The 18,079-nt window shown below is 38.5% G+C and overlaps 1 protein-coding gene across 1 annotated transcript in view; it reads right to left on the bottom strand.

Moving 5' to 3' along the window:
- Nucleotides 1-2,948: 2,948 nt before the first annotated feature.
- The window catches only part of gorab (golgin, rab6-interacting), a 30,954-nt gene continuing 15,823 nt past the window's right edge, over nt 2,949-18,079 (bottom strand). The window contains exons 2-5 of the mRNA XM_067990446.1: nt 13,943-14,309; nt 10,731-10,832; nt 9,842-9,982; nt 2,949-7,585 (exon numbers count right to left, since the gene is read on the bottom strand). Of these exons, the coding sequence (XP_067846547.1) occupies nt 7,123-7,585; nt 9,842-9,982; nt 10,731-10,832; nt 13,943-14,309 (1,073 nt within the window). The 3' untranslated portion in view covers nt 2,949-7,122. The remainder of the gene's footprint in view (nt 7,586-9,841; nt 9,983-10,730; nt 10,833-13,942; nt 14,310-18,079) is intronic.

The raw sequence follows: 18,079 nt of genomic DNA on the forward strand, positions 1-18,079 counted from the left end.
AGGTGGTTTTATTTCAACATTGCAAATATTGACAGTCTCAGCTCAGCTCACAAGTTTTTTTGAAGGCCCTGAGTACTTGAGTTTAAATGCTGCCTGGACAGCTGGGTAGAAGTCTCCTCTCTGATGAACATTAAAGGACTCCACACAGGTCTGAGTGGAGTTGAGCCCATTGCAAAAAAACCTCCCATAATTCTCGACTAATTGGCATAATTGGGCGACCTCATGTGGAGAGGCCAAGCGGATAGATGGGGTGGGAAATGGAAATACAGTAGGAGGTGCTCTTTTGAGTCTGTTGGTTAAAGAATGCTGCTGAAAAAGTCCAGAAAAATCTATAGTGTCCTAGTTGTGCTTGATATAATTGCTGGTTACAAAAATTTTAAAAAACGTAATTCCCCAGCATTCATTCCTAGGCTTCCAAAGCACAAAACGAAAGAAAATATGTATGTTAATTCTGTACACTCGCTTTTTTAATGAATACAAAATCCTGAAGCAACCCAGCCAATAATTTTTACGTGAGAGCTGGGCCATTTAGGAATGAAATTAGGTGGCACTTTTTCGTAGAGGGTAGTGGAAATCTGGAACTCACTCCCCCAAAAGGCTGTGAAGGGTGGTTTAACTGAAATTTTCAAGACTGAGATAGAGTTTTGTTAGGCAGAGGTTTCAAGGAATATGGAGCAATGGCAGGTAAATGGAGTTGAGGCACAGATCAACCATGATCTAATAGAATGGGGAAACAGGCTGAATGGCCTACTCCTGTTCCAATGATTTGATATAGTGTAGTGGTTATGTTACTGGACTAGTAATTCAGAGGCCTTGACTGATAACCCAGAGAATGTAAGCTCAAATCCTACCATAGCAGAATTTGAATTCAGTTTTAAAAAAAAATCTGGCAATAAAAATATGGTATCAGTAAAAGTGATCATGAAGCAGTTGGATTGTCATAAAAACCCAACTGCTTCACTAATGTCCTTTAGGGAAGGAAGCCTGCTATGCTTACCTGGTGTAATTCCAGTCTCACACAAACATGGTTGACTCTTTAACTGCCCTTCGAAATAGCCTAGGAAGCTACTCAGTTGTATCAAACTGCTACCAGTGGTTCAAGAAGGCAGCTCGGGACTTGCCAGTGATGCCCATGTCCAGAGAATGAATTAAAAAAAACTCTTAATTTTTTTTATATCCTTAGTTATACCACCAGAGACAAGCATTTGGATTTTTTTGGACACTTTTAAAATGACTACCTCTCATTCCTATAAAATGCTATATGCTATTCCCTAACTGAGTGAGCAGGTGGGTGTGTGACTAATGGACCTCTGCTACTGCTAACATGAAGTGTTGTTAATTGCCCTCTGGCCACCTCTTCCAAATAGCATGGCTGGGACCATGAATTTGCTGTGCAGAAAATCAGTGGCATGCCCTTCCATCCAAATGTGCATCAATGGCATGGATGAGTTGGAGCAGCAGTCCATTTAAAAGAGACAGTCATATTACGTATACAATTCAAAAACAATTACTTTGGAGTTAAAAGCTCCCTCTTTAGTGGGGCAGTATTTAGTTATTACACCATGGTCTTAGTTCCTTTCCAAAAGATAGTTTCCCTGGGGAAGGTTTTGCTCATTAACATTTACATATTTGACACAGATTATAATTTACCACTTAAAGCAGAACTTTACTTATATTTAATCTGCTTTACACAGACTGCTGGATCTCCTGTATCACAGCTTGATAGTGAGGGATATTTCCAAAATCCATGTCTCATGATTCTGGGATCCAATTGGACCCTGCTAAGCTTCTGATGGATAATAAGAAGGGTTAATATAGTGCTTTTAGTACAGTACAAGCCAGCTGGAACTCTATATTTATTCATAGACAAAACTTTACGATTGTTGAACTGCTCTACTTATACAATGGATTGTCCTTGTATAAGATTTTCTGCAGACACCCTACTGTTTTGGAGGGAAGTTATGAATACTCACCCCTTTTATTAAGAACTGTGCTGGTAGAAAATAGTCAGTTAAAGTGAAATTGGTGTCACACCAACCATTGTTGTTTCTGTAGCAGGGTCCAATGTTTAGGTGAATCAGCCAACCTTATATCACTTTGCTCACTCATCTCTGTGCTTCAATGTTAAAATGCAGCTGAGCGCTTGTATTTACAGCACTTTGTAAAAGTATCAGAACCAGAACCAGAGCCAGACTCAAAATTGTGGTGAGGGGTTCAAACATCAGGGGACATACATTAAAATAAAATGAAAGTAAGGAGAGCAGGCAGACTGAAGTGGTTTACACAAATGGTAAAAGATTTATGGAATATACCAGCGATGGCCATTGAAGCAGTATAAATTGATTCATGAGGTAATTAGACACATTTTGAAAAACAAAGAATTGAGGGATATGATGGGAACACAGTTAGGTGGCAATGATCTATCAAAAGGCCAGGCTCATTGGGTCTAATGGCTTTTTGCAGTTCTTTGAAAATTCTTGTGATCTAAACTAGTCAGAGCTATGAATATCAGGTCACACACCTCAATCAACTTAGCACAATGGGAGTTACATGATGGTTTAGCAAGAGCTCTGCAAATGAAAATTCATTGTATCACAGTAACACCTAGAATCAAGACAGCAAAGAACTCTGATTTTACAATCCTAATTGGGCTGTTATCAAGAGTGACAAGGTCAGTGGGCATATCACTGTTTAAATTTAGTGAAAAAGTCTAGCCTTGTACATATCTTTATTTACTCAGCATGAATTAAAAGCTAAGGCAGGTGTTGTCCTTGACAAGTAACCAGAAGATAGCTCACAAGTGTCAGGTTGTCTGCAATGTTTCTGCAGCTCTTTGTTTTTGACATTCAGACTGGCTTGATGAGCTAATCAAGCCAAGAAGACAATGTTCCAGATTTGTGAATAGCACCACTAACTTTGAGACAGTGTTGGAGAGGCAAACAGGCCACTATAAGACAGTTCCACATTTTTATTTCTGCATTGAATTCACTGTGATCTCCAGGCAAGTCAATTACAAAATATGACATTTAAGCCCCTAACAGAAATATCAAGTTGGGGGCAGGTGGGGGAAGAGAAAGAGTGAACAAAGGATGCAATATTGGTACTCATCAGATTTCAAGATTTTGTGACAATTTTCCACAGAAAAGATTGGAAAAAGTTACCTTTAATGTTTTTTTAAGCAAATTGTGTTCACAAAAGTTCTTTCTTTTTAAAAAAGGCACTGAAATGAAAGATGGTTAATATGCTCAATAGTTGTTTTCCCCAGTGACTAAATGATAAGCAATTTAATGGCTCATCTAGGTAATTGGAAAACAAACCCAGTTGTTTTAGGAAGTCCTTTGAAAACTGTGTGTCTGTGAACAGAAAGAGATAAAAGGACAGAAACTGGAACAAGGGGGAAGACAAGCATTGTGAAACAGGAAGGTTTAAAAAGCAGGAAGGTTTATTAAAGAGAAAGACGTGAAGGGCTTCACTGGGGCCAAGAGGTTAGAAATGCTAGAGGACAGTTAAAGGCTATCTTGTTTAAGTGAGGCAAGATGACCAACTGATGTGGGCTAGTGTAGCATCTTTATTTTGTATTTATGTAAAGATAAGTTGATTGGATTGAATTAAGGAGTTCAATTATAATCGTTATTCTGTACATTCACCTTACTGTGAAATAAAGCAGCTTAATGCTTTGTATCCAGCCACATCTCAAGTGTTTGCTTGATCCACCTTTGGAGTTGAAGGACTAAACATGTGAAAGACATAAATATTCAGTTCAGGTCACAGGGGTGTATTATTGTTCCATGCCCAGGTTATAGAATCATAGAAAGGTTAGAGCACAGAAGGAGCCCAACCGGCCCATCGAGTCCACGCTGGCTCTATGCAAGAGCAATCCAGCTAGTCCCAATCTCCCGCCCTATCCCCGTACCCTTGCAATTTTTTTTCCTTTCAAGTACTTATTCAGTTCCCTTTTGAAAGCCACGATTGAATCTGCCTCCACCACCCCCTCGGGCAGTGCATTCCAGATCCTAACCACTCGCTGTGTAAAAAAGTTTTTCCTCATGTCACCTTTGGTTCTTTTGCCAATCACCTTAAATCTATGTCCTCTGGTCCTTGACCCTTCCGCCAATGGGAACAGTTTCTCTCTTTCTACTCTGTCTAGACCCTTCAAGATTTTGAATACCTCTATCAAATCTCCTCGCAACCATCTTTGTTCCAAGGAGAACAACCCCAGCTTCACCAGTCTATCCACGTAACTAAAGTCCCTCAGCCCTGGAATAATTCTAGTAAATCTCTTCTGCTCCCTAAGGTCTTCACATCTTTCCTGAAGTGCAAACAGTCTGGTTCAGCCTGAGGCCAGGGATGGGGACGGAGTCAGTAGCAAGGGTACAGAGGTAATGATGATGGCTTCAGTCTTCCCATTGTTTAGCTTCAGGAAACTGTGGCTTATCCAAGACTGGATGTCAGACAAGCAACAGCTGATGTTGCCAAAGAGCAGCATGTAGGTGAGGAATAGGAGGGATGCATGGATAGAGAATGCTCTGGCTACAATTAGGTGGGTAAGAGGAGAACCAATCGATGGCAGACCCATCGTGGTCAATTGTTGAAAAAAGATCTGCTATACCTTAGTATGGATTGCTTTTCTCCCCATTCCTTTTACTTATGCTCTTTGGCTCAAATGCAGTCTGTTTAGCTGTTCCAAGAAAATGTCATCCACTTTTCACACCTCTTTAATGGAGTCAACAGATCCAAGATCAACATGTAAAATCAATTATTCTAGAGAATTGTAAAATAGTAAAGCTTACAAAACAAAGATCTGCGGCGGCTTTTTGAAAAAGTAGTGAGTGAAATTCTCAGACCCCAGAAGGGGGCAGTATCAGGAGAGCAAAGTAATTCTTGGCATGGAATGACAATGGAAAATAAAATGATAGTGAATTCATTTCTGGAATATAATAAAATGAAGTTTGCAACTGGCACCCACACAAATATGTGTTGGTTTCTTCAACAATGCACACAAATCCTGAGGAACTGAAATCCCCAAACAATCCTTATGCACTTTTTAAACCCATTCTAGGCCTGCCTTCAGAAGCAGCTTTATCCAATAACTAAAGTATACTTAGGCCGTTTTTTTTTTAAGAAAACAATTAAATGTTACTTCAGTTCATTATTCATGCCACAAATGTTTTTTTTAGAAAAAATATTGAACAGTATATGGTACAAATGTAGACTTCTGTTCAGTCCTGGTCTGTACTCAATTGTTCAGATCAGCCATACTAAAGTTCTAAAATACTAAAGTTCTCCATTTATCTGCAGTTCTGGCTTCTGCCAGATTTGAGTCTAAAACCCTCCCGTCACTTAAACGAACCGATTTAGTTTTGTATCTGCTTGTGTCGCCTCACAGTAGGAGGATCCATGGTGGGGGGGCGGACAGGTTGAGGCAGCTGACAGAAGCAAGCTTGTTCTGTTGGGTAGAGGGGGCAATGGCCATCAACCTGTAGCTTGGCCTTTTAACTAGAGAAGGTTGCATAGAACTCTGCTTTCACAAAGCTTTTTGTTATGTGGTAGAGAAAGGAGAGGAAGAAGAATATCTTTTAAATGGTTAGTGGCCCACTAATTGCAATGGTTGAGCACTTGACTCCAAGTTCAAATTTGAAGGGTGTTTGTTGCAAACATATTATATCATTTGGGTTATTTAAATTTCATAGCACTGGCCTCTTAAACAATACCAATTTAAAATTTACAGACAGCATAATCCATTTTCTTCAAAAATGTTTTATCAATATGCTATTGTCATTGCTTGGAGCATTTACATTTCAACAGGGCTTCTGATGCAGACCATTTATAGCTGCACCCTACAGAATACTTCCTCTGATGATTAGCAGGTCTCATGGGGATGCTAAAATTGACTTTAGCTTCTCTAGGCGAGGCAATTGGTCTTTGAGGGTGGGGTGGGAGGGGGAACAGGAAAATCAGCTAGGGTTACTGCTCTGATCATATCCAATCACCCTTATAGAAAGGCATGTTTGTGTATGGACATCTGACAAAACCAGGATCAGGCTTGGCTGTGATGTATTACCAGGAGGGTTATAGGAGTGGGCTTAAACATATAAAATTCAAAGTTAACAGTCTAATTATCAAAATCAAAATGTTTTTAAATAAGCTTCAGTTAAAGGACAAGATTTTTCTTCACTTTGGTGGAATCTAATTTATGGAATTTGCATTTATTTAATTTCTGTGTAATAGTTTAATTTTCAAATACTTATCGCATTGTAGCTCACTTCTGAGTTAGTTATGGTACATGGGTTGTATAATGCCCAACTCTTTGAACCTTATAATAAGGCATCTACAGTACAAAGCCAAGACGAAGTACGGTCTTGGTATATTAATGTAACTACTGCTGACAAAGTATTTAAATATTAACAAACATGATCATTTCAATTTTAGGGAAAATGTATGATATTGACAAGATGAAAAATAAACCAATTAATTCAGAATTACACAAAAGGTGACCCTGATCATTTGATCTTCAAACTATTTCCTACTAAGGCTCCCTGGGAATAGTTAACACTTAAAAAAAAATCATGTGATCTGATAAACTAGTCACAGATGACAGTAAATTTAAACATCAGAGATAAATGTCAATGATATTGGTTTATACAAACATTTAAAAAAAGAGCTGGCATTAAATAAATCAGCTTTAGGAGGTTCAAGGCAACTGCAGCTAGCCTCAACTTTTTGTCTGGTTACATTTTAGAAGAAGTCATGGGGAAACAGACTATATTGCACATCTTATTGTAATTTACAGAAAGCTAGTGATGGAAGAATCTACCAAGTGCAAGAACACTTGTAAAGTGCCTCAAGTCACAAGCCACTCTTCAGGCCCAAAATATCTCTCTGATTTTGCGATTTATCTTTCACCCAAAAGCTAAGATCTTTTCAAGGACTGAACTCTTCATTAGTGAAATATTCCATTTTAAAATATAGGATACAAAAATTATCTACAATATTTGGTCACTTTTTAAAAATAATTGATATGGATTAAGTTTGCTAACAGATGCATGATCACATTGTGGAAATCAATATCAATTTCACCTAAACCTATTTCTGAAACACAAACAATCTGACTATCTCTCTCTCTCAAGCTGTGGCAATAAGTGCTGGACTCTCCTCTGGCACTTTGAGGTTCAAGTTCTCTGGTTCTTGAGTTTTAACTGGGTTCTTTGAATCTTTCTTGCTTGTGTCATTAGCAGCAGGGCTCTTTGCTTCCTTTTCAACTGGTTTAACTGTGCAACTCTGGCTGTCCCCCTCTTGAATAGCTTGCTCTGCTGATCCTTCATCACCTGCATTGGTCTTAGTGGTGCCCTTGGCCGGTTCTTGCTGCTGCAACATATTGTCCACTTCAATCTCTAGTTCCAGCCTCTCCTCATCTGTCTCCATTTCCAACTGCTGCATCAGCTCCTCCAGCTTATTAGCTTTACGTAATTCATTCTGCTGGATTATGGTGCACAGATGCTCAGTCAGCTGTTCCTTCAATTCAGTCTTCTTGTACAAATCCAGCTTTGCTGCAACGTATTCCACTTCTGCCTTATCATACCGCTTCCTGAGGGCCAAGGAAGGATAGACAATGAGCAAGATGATTTTTGTTCACTGTTCAGGCTTTACAGTGCAAATATCACTTCAATTCATTAAAATAGTTGCAAAGTAATATAGCATGCAATATACATAGTTCTGAACAACTTTTTTTTTTTGCGAGGAACCCTTTCTCTTCTTCCAAGTCATACCAAAATGCAACTAAGTGGTAGGGAACTAGCTTGCAGCACACCAGTAGTGCCACTATCAGCCTCTAGGAGATGCACGATAGTGGGCTGCTAATTTCTCTGATTGCAATAAGGCCAAACTATCTTTCTGCTCCCTCCCCTCCAAACAAAAATAAAAAGTTCTGAAATAAATTTATGGCATGAATCTTGTAAATTTCTTAAAATTGAAACATTGTCAATATAAATTCAGTAGAACTGAACTGATGTCTCTGCCGCCAAAGTCCCAGGTAACAAGCTTGCTCTCAAACCTCTGCCAGTAACCCCTTTGACCACCTGCTTTGGAGGCGAGGTATCACCCAGGCAGAGTGCTTTTTAAAAAAATAATAGAACCACATCTCCCTATTTGGTGAGATGTGGATCGGGAACAAGAACAGTAATAAACCAACATTTTTTCACTCAACTAAGCATTATAGCCCCAGCACTCAGTGCCACTATAAAGTTATTTTATGATGCTCTAAAGATCCCAATTTGATTTTTGAACAATCTAAAGCTTCCATTAGGTCACAAGGTTGCACCAGTGCTCTGGCTGACGGTACTGTAAAATCCCTTCATATTTGGAGCATGCATTAAATTTAACTGCATAGAGCAGCACAAACAATGCAATCATTTCAATAAGGATAAACAGGAGCAGGGATCTTTCACTTCAAAGTACTGTAAATAACTGGCTATTGGACAGACTTATTCAAGAAATTCAAAATCTCTGGTTGGGGGAAACAAGAAAGACTTATGCACATTGTTGCTGCTTATAAGAATTTGATGTAAATATAAGCAGTGAGGGGCAAAGGGTACACTCTGCACCAATTAATTTGCAATTTCTTTCTTTCAATGAGATTCACAACAATTTGCCATTCTTTGCAAGGTTTTCTTTTGGTCTCAATAGTCAGTGAAGCCCGTTAACACTGTTTCTTTCTCCACAGATGCTGCCTCACTTGCTGAGCTTTTCCAGTATTTTCTGTTTTTATTTCAGATTTCCAGCATCTGCAGTATTTTGCTTTTGATCTAGTGAAGCCTGTAAATTGGTTCATGGCAAATATTCCCTCCACCTGAACTAATGCACAATTTTTCTTAACTTCAAAATCTTTTTAAATATGGTTGGTGGTGACATGCTTAAATCTAAGCCTCATTTGTTACAGAACCAGTGATCATCTTGGTTGCTAAAGCTAACATCATCATTCAGGTCTTGTCCAAGCCCATTTCTCAATCCCACACACAGAACAGACAGTATTTCTTATTTTGGGAAATTATACATGGCACAAGCTCAAATGACAGTTTACAAAGACACTTTTTTTGCTCCAGGACCAATAAAGTCACCCTCATAATAAATTCATACCTGATCCAAGCATAAAATTCCAATATAGAACTTTCCATCTGTATAGAACTTCTGATCTAAGCATAAAATACTTCCCAATTATGTTGTATTTAAAAAAAGGTGTAGCACTCCACAGACAAATATCAACTTGATACAGTGGACCATTTTAATGGCCTATAATCATAGGATAAAATGTTTAACCTTTTTTTGTTGGTTGTGTTTAGGTTGAATTATTGACGGATACAATTAGTTACAGTATGAAAATTTGGACATAGTTTATTTCTTGGCAAATCACATATTAATCAGGATTCAACAGCAGTTGAAAGCTACCTCCACTTTAAAAAAAATATATTGCAAAAAAAAACAGATCACTGATGGGTAATCAGTGGGTAAATGCATAATGTGGTCTATGCAGTTAGCTGATTTCAGCCAAAGACAGAATTGGGTTCATGATCTCTGAGCTAGAGGGGTGGGTACATTTGGGCAGAATTCAAACTCTTGATCACTATCCAGTGACACTTGCTACAAGTACCTGGACAGTGATCAGCATCAAATGTGATCAGTTAAATAGCCCATTTAGTTCACATATGAAACTTTATACTAATTCAATGGGAGTGAATTGAATGAATACCCCTAATTAGAATGGTTGTAACTCCTCTTCTACTAGTTGGATATGGATGGTTAGAACAGAAGCAGTAGCTCGTGTCTTAAAGTACATATATTTTCTTACTTAGCCTGATAGTATTCCCAGCTGGACTGTTCAATCCGATTCCGCAGGATGTTAACATCGCTCGATAACAAGTCATCCAAGGCCTGAAGCTCCTTTTGGATCTGCTTTAGTTTCACAGTTTCTGCCATGGTTCGTTTAGACCTAAAATGATTATAACTGATCAGAACGGCACAAGACATGACCACTGATAACTTACCACAATAAACTTTAAAAAAGAACCCATTTAAATTTACAACTAAGAAACTTTAGATGTAGAAGCTGAGGAAAATTTAATGACCGATGCATACATAAATCCTTAAATTTGTTAACGTATAATATACACTTATCAATTTAAATCAAATTAAAATAAACTTGGTTATGCATTCTTTTCAATTTCCCCCTCCTCTTCAGAAGGCAATGACTCCATCACTGAGATATGTGCACAGTTGTTGGTCTCCCTTCCATACCTCACCTAAGTGGCTATTATTCATGAGAGTCTTAACTGCGAGAATTGGCAGGCTACCTGACTGGACAAAATTGCAGCTGAGCTCAATCTTGCACACCCCGGGGGTCACTGGATAGTGACTAAATTTTTTTTCTTTCCCTAACCTGGGGTCTCCAGCAAATTGCAGTGCTCCACTGCCAGCCAGTTGAAATCATGGCATGTCATTTTAATAAATTTAACTTTGTCCTAAATGACATATTACATATATATTACAAACATATAAATTTGTTTTTGCAAATTAGTGGGACCAACGTGACAACTTGTGAAAATCTAACCTAATTCCCCACAAAGTTTGGTGTGAAATAACTTTTTCAGATATTAGCTCTGAAGGTGTACAGAATCCAAAAACCAGTGAGGGCTGATTCAGCGTGGGTCAATTTACCTCCTGTTAATGATATTCCCTACCTTTCTGCAATGGCCTTTGAAAGAAGTGCTTTCTTGCGTTTATTCTTCTCTTCCATTAATCGCTGTTCCAGCTGCAGCTGTTCCAGGCGTGATCTCTCGCGCCTGGGAGAAACAATCACATTAAAGAAACATTTTAAAGTCAATTCCATAGTTTTTTCCTTTAGTTTCTATGAGCTGACTTAGTCAGCAGCTCACTGATAATGTTACTTATTCGAACAGATTGCGCACTGGTCAAATGGAAAAGTAAAAAAATTGCAAATGTGACTCAGTATTAAGTTCAGGGGAAGATTCAGATACGCGTTGTTTCTTCTGTACAGATGTTGACTAACCTGTTGTGTATTTCCAGTAGTTTTTGTTATTACTGCAAACTAGTCAGCTATTGCCTTACACACAAATTTGTGCCATCTTCCACTCTATTAAAATATCTAAATAACTGAGACTGCTAACAGCTTTAAGATGCTACTTAAACAAGTTTAATATCGTCATTTATCCTGTTTTGAAGAGTCTTGATTGATTTATTGGAAGTCATGGTGCTAACAGATTAGTACCCTGGTGCACCATTGTTACGCTGGAGTGCCATAATGCAAATAGTCTACTCCTAATAATTCAATGTCATTTTTTGCACTTGAGACTGAATTATCCAATAATTTGAATTAAGCAAAGTAAGCAGAAGAAAATGGGTAATTAGTGCTAAAAACCAAATTATTCAGGTAATATGAATTAAAGCAATTTTGAATTAAGTAGACATATGTGCCTATTATTCATCACAGAGCTGCTGAGACCAAGAATTTGCTAATCTGGAGAAGTATGAAGCATCGCAGAGTTCAAGAGGGGCAGGGAGTTAAGAGCGTCACTGGTCAAAGCTTTTTTTGTGAATTTTTGTTGACTGAATGGAGTGGTCAATATGTTGGAGAATGAAACAAATGCTTTCCCACTTTGGGCAGCTGTGGTCCAGCATAGTACAGTACAGAACAAAGCTTCTGCCCCAAAGAATGTGCCTTAACCCTAGAATCTGAAAAGCATTCCCTACTGTATCAATGTTAGTTTTCTTTGTTATACTAGCATTTCTTATGGCCTCTCAGAGCAAGAATGCCAAAAAGTCTGAGAAAGGACAGTGCTCCAATTAAGCAATGGTTGTTTTCTACCAATTTTGGAACTTTCTTACAGCTACACAAAAATATGCAAGCATCTGCTTGCTCAGGAACATGCACCAATGTTTAAAAGGAAGAAATAAGCCATACAAAAAAAACTCAAATGCATCTACAAATAGCTGCAGTAGAACACTGTTAGCCCCCACAGATTTGTCATTTGAATTTGTGTGTGTGGGGGGGGGGGGGGGGGTGGGGGAAGGGGGAGAAAGAGCGCACTTGTACTATACTCAAAATAGATGAGAAGAGCAATATACTGCAGAGTACTGTATAAACAAATTGTACATTACTGTAAGTAAATTGCATTGGCCCAAGAGAAAATACTCTACAATTATATTTTATACATGGAACAAATTTACTGCACAGTAAAAGGATGGACTTAACAAACCGCTAGTCCAAACTGTGTTTGATCCTGACTGGTTCAGATCAGTATCCTATTGTACTTTTCTTCATTTATCTTAGAAAACAATTCTTAATGGTATGCGGACAAAATTACTTTGCTACAACTAAGTGTACAGGCAATTCCATTAGCAGAAAACTCTCACTTTGAAATTCCTCCATTTCCTCCCTTGACTGTGCACCTGCTATGGCAGTGGCCTACTCCTCGGTCTCCACCAACGTGGCTGAGCTAAGGGGTACACCAGAGCGGCATGGAAACCAACACCCCCCTCCCCAATTTTCTCTTCCCACATCAGCATGGGACACCGCACCTAAGGAAGGATATAGTGGCCCAGAATTTGCTGAAAAGAAACAGCGTGTGAATGATGCACGCCATTAATGCGCAAATTCACCAGCAACTTTTTGGCAAGGAAGGGATGTCCCACGAATTGTGAATCGCCAAAAGTTGCTAGCCAATTTATGCCGCTCCGCCATTAGTTTTGTGAAAACAGCATCATTCACTTAACCTCCTCGCAATTTTCATGAAGTTGCTGTATTTGCACATTAATTGCCCATTAAACTCGCCATAGAAAGTTAAGTCTAGTAATTAATAGCGCAAGTACCCTTTTAACAACATGATAATTGTTAATAACTGCTAAACAACCTCTTGCTCAGAAAGTGAACAATTAAAAGTCTGGAGTCTCATTCCTTCAGGTAGTGAATTGTTGTTGGAGATTCTAAAAATGTCAAATTTTAAAATTAAAAAAAGAAATTCTTACTTTTCCTTTCTGTCTCTTTTTTTCTCTCAATTTAATCTTTCCTTCCCTCTCTTCCTGTCCCTGATTTGACATTGAATTCACCCTCCTTCGTTTATTTCTCATTGGTTAAGGAGATAGACTGCTTGTCCCGTTGTTCACCAAGGTCCCAGATGCATCACTGCCCTCATTATCAGCTCGCACTTCCAGCAAGTTTGTGGACAAAAAATTCAAACTGAAGGGTGCAGGAACAAGTCTAACCAGGCACGCCATGAGATGCCCTGCTCCAGCAAATTCTGGGCCATTGGCTTTGGAGGGGATGCAGTGCAGATTCACCATTAAATGGGTTAAATTATGAGAGCAGGTTACATTGACTAGGCTTTTATTCCCTTGAGTATAGAAGATTAAGGGGTGATCTAAATGAGGTATTTAAGATGATTAAAGGATTTGATAAGGTAGATAGAGAGAAACTATTTCCTCTGGTGGTGGAGTCCAGAACAAAGGGACATAACCTTAAAATTAGAGCTAAGCCATTCAGGGGTGAATTCAGGAAGCACTTCCTCATGTAAAGGGTAGTAAAAGTCTGGAACTCTCTTCCCCAAAAAGTTGTTGAGGCTAGGTCAATTGAAAATGTCAAAACTGAAACGGATAGATTTTTGTTTGGCAAGGGTATTATGGGATATGGAGTCAAGATACAGATCAGCCACGATCTAATTGAATGGCGAACAGGCTGAATGGCCTACTCCTGTTCCTATGTTGGAAAATTAAGCTTGCATCCGGTCTCACTCTGATGCCGTTGATTACTCTTCAAAGGGCTATGCAGAATAAAATCTCTCCATTACTAAGATGGCAGATTGAATAACTGACCAGTGAAAACATGTGTAACAACTGTTTCCAAGGGTTCTTTTGAATTATTTCTAGACTTACTAACAATTCCACCCCTTTGACCTGTTCTGTCGATAACTCCTTAATTGAGGAATCCTGCAATGTAAATGACGCTTTGGCTCCAGGTTTGTCTGTTTCTTTCTGGTGGCTTACTCCAGTTTCAGTTGGTTGTTTTTCAGCCACTTGCAAGGCCTGCTTTGGCCCAAGCTGGGGTGATGGAGGCTCAGTGGCTTGTGGAGGTCTCATCTTCAGTTTGGACAGTTGCTGTTCTGGAAGCGTAAAAGCAACTCGATCGTTCTCAATTGTTCTGCGACTATGCTGCTGCAACGCCCTTTCCCTCTGGAGCTGCTGACGACTTTTGTTTGTTGATGGTGCTCGTCTAAATCTTTCTGGCTTTTCAGAGATCAACGGATCTGCAAATAATTAAATAACATTTTTTAAAAAAGGTATTTTTATTCCACCTGACACTGTGGCCAAAAGTGGCCGATCTACTCACAGGCCTATGTTGATGCCATCTGACCAACCACAAAGACATGTGAATAGCAGTCCAAGGACAATTCTTCCACTCTATACACGACGTTTAATCTCTCAATACTGTCATAAATTAATGGCTCCAACATGTACTGTTAAGTACAGAAAAAAAACAGAAAGTCATCTTCCTTCCTAAAAAAAATGGTCACAGTATCTAGAAACATTGGAACAGATTGTGGAGGATATATGCACCTACTGCATCAGGTCCCAGATTAAAGATGAGCTAGACACAGTCTTGGTCCCATGTTGGACCATATTAATGCCCCTCTATATATGAGCTGCAACCTAAAATCAAGCTGTCTCCCCTCTCACCCCACATCATGAAAAGAAGCTTGTAAAAAGCCAAACCCTTAACACTTGCTTTAAAAATGTGCAGTGTACTTGTATGAGAATGCAGCATATACAATTAAAGACTAAAATCAACAAAGAACCCCATATTTCTTAATCCTTTATCAAACCTAATCTATTTTGCACAGTGTGCCGTCAGCAGCAACAACTGATGACTGTACGCTAATTGAAATGAAGAACATTCCATGTTCTCAGGTGCCTTGGACCCAACTTCCCACGGGTCCCCAGAATGGAGGTCAGAAGTTCTAAAAACAAGCGTTGCTTTTTATTTGCCCTGCAAGGGGGGCTGGAGCACACAGATGCAGTAAACAGGGACACAGCAGAGGTTATCTGTCTCGAGGACCCTTTCCATAGCCCAAACATCATGGGCCTTATGCCCATGAGTTTAATGGGTTTCATATATGGCTGATCAACCGTTTCCATGTTTTTTTCTGCTTCTAGTAGCAGCTCCAAGTTGTATCACCGCACCAACAGATACTCTGAGGACCCACAAGACAAAATTTACATTGCGTATGTGGGTTGACCACTTAATTCACAGAAAAGATAGTTATGAAGTATTCTGTTTGCACCATATGCTAATATCAGGTGTCTAGGTTTCTAAAAAATCGTTTAATGTTGACTATTCCTTTCTGAGTTGATTACACTGCAGCTGGAATTGATGAGTATGAATCAGTCCGGGTTTGGAAATATTTGTGTTCTTTGCACAGATTATAAAAAAGAAAATTAGTTCCAGGATGATACCATCTTTATGAAGTAGGAAAAATATTGTGGTGTAAATCTATTTCTTGTACGTATTGCATTTAATTTTTTTGCACCAGTATGTGTCATTGTGGTTCTTCAGTGGTTATGATCATCATAATATTTTAAAAATGGCATCAAAAATCCATTTCGGCTTAAAAATCCTAATGATCAAATGTCTTAATCATACAGTAGATTAGATAACTTCACATCTGTCACTGCCTCAACATTTACAAACGGAATCTTAGGTTATCATTTAAGTTACCACCTATGTCCACCTGTATTTAATTTGCAGATCAATAATTCCACTAGGAATAATTGGGGTTGGCACTAATTGATAGCTAAAAACTAACAGTGATCACTGAAATTTATTGATACAAGACAGTCAAGTGTGTGTGGGGGAGGGAAAAGACCAATTTGGTGTAGTATCTGTTGCATGTCACACCTTCATGCAGACTTGTCTTCTAGTGGAAGCATCTTTCCCTACGAGAAGGTGGTGTCAGATATGCAGCTGGTACACCGCATGTACAATACCTCTGCAATACTGCACTGTTGCTACAATATGTAGTATGTACGTTTAAAATAAACACTGTTTCCACATGAAAAAATTAATTCTTGTAGCAGTCATCACATCTGAAACAGTATAAAACTTAATGCATCTTAATGCCATTGTAGGTGCTGGTTAAACAGTTTTGCTTCGACTGAAGGCTGAGATAATAGTATGGGTGTTGAAAATCTTGAATGGACAGTTTTTTTTAAAAAAGTTACTTCTGTAACAACTTTTACCAAATAATGAGGTTATGTTGATAGCCCACAAGACACACTAAGTCATGGTGCAACCCATCAAAGCCTAAATAAAGTGATTAATATCTGGTCCACTTATAGTAAAACGAGCAGGTGGACTAGGGTAGTTTGAAATTTCGTGCCTTTTAATTGCAGCGTCCAAGACTGAAGACTACCTGTTATCTATAGAACAAAACCAATACTCATTGTTTTATGGACCATCAGGATGTAGATATGGTAATAACTTTATTCTAAGCTATCACTCTTCACAAAAATTGATAGAATACTAAAGGTGCAGCTGGAGGTCTTCAGCAGACTTCAGAAAATCCATTATATAGTATGATCAAACTGGTGACATCTGGTGGCTGAAAAAATTATTCTTATTTAGTAGATCTAAGATATCATGGCACATGAACAATAACTTATGTAGCTTACAGAACTACATAACTAGAATCTGGGAAAGAGCAAAAATACTCCACTCAAGGAGTTAAGACTGGGATAAACATTCATAGGATGTTTTATGCGCCATTTATATTTAATTTGAATCAGAGTAATTCTATCAATTTGATTAGGTAGGCTGTATAGGTACAAGACTGCAATTATTCAATAAGGACCATGTCAGAGACTTTAAAAAAGCGGTTAGTCTATTGCTACTGTTCATGAAAACTTATCCAAGTCCAAAACATCAATAAAAATCTAGTTAAAATAAAAAAAACTCAACTATAGCATTACATAAAGGGAATAAGGCTATTAAAAAAATCCAAGTAGATCTCCATCAGACTGGTAGGTTACTTCTTAGCAGGGGCAAAAGTGGAGAGAACTAGTCAAGTTCTCGTTGGATAAGTATTCAATGCTTTATTTGAAACACTGCAAAATAAAAGTGAATGTGCTACTGGTGTAACATTCTTGTACAAATCATTCCAACAGAATACTTCACAGAAGTCTCCCAAATTCAGTTTTACAACTTACCTACATCAGATAAATATGTCAATTAAAATCACTGGAGGTTGTCCTGGCAATCAAGACAACCATGGTCAGCCCACGCTATACCAGTTTTCAAAAGAACTATAAATCAAAGCAGAATGACAATTTCCTTAAGTGAAGATTTCCTTTAGTTGGGACAGGTTACCAATCATAGCTGATCAGAGAATATACCAGATCCCTTGCCAGGGGATTCTTATTTGCATGACAAAAAAAAAACCAAATTAGTCCCTAAATGGTATTGAGACATTAGCCTTTGCATTAAAGTTGCAACTCACACGTAATAGTAAGATTATTTCTTTACTCCAGCCTTCAGCGTCTAAGGAAATTTGAGCTTTCCAGTTTACGATTGTTTTTTCCCCAATCACAACCAAACTTGCCTGTTTTTTCCCCAAGAGAGGGCCTCAGTAGAAAGATACTTGAGGATAAAGTTTGACACTTTTCAATATTCTCTCTCTACCTTCTCGTAGTTTATGCACAAATCTGGCCCAAAGCAAAGGAGCTCGATTTCTGTGACATAAATGAAGCTCTTAAAAAAAAATCTAAGGTTTAACTTGGTATTAGCTCCTTTAATTCTGTCACGGTACTTAATGAATTAAAAACCAGCCTCACTTACAGAAGTCACATCCCAGCTCAACTTGACACAATCTTTTGACTAGATAGTTCAGTCTCCTGGAAGTTTGTTTGAGGGAGGAATCAAGCACTCAATTAAAGTACAAGCATGTATGTCATTTGCTTAGATGTGTACCTAATTGCCAGCCGTTTCAATTTAACAGTTATTTAAACAACATTGTAGCTCTGG

Source organism: Heptranchias perlo, chromosome 9, assembly GCF_035084215.1.
Source record: "Heptranchias perlo isolate sHepPer1 chromosome 9, sHepPer1.hap1, whole genome shotgun sequence".
NCBI lineage: Eukaryota > Metazoa > Chordata > Chondrichthyes > Hexanchiformes > Hexanchidae > Heptranchias > Heptranchias perlo.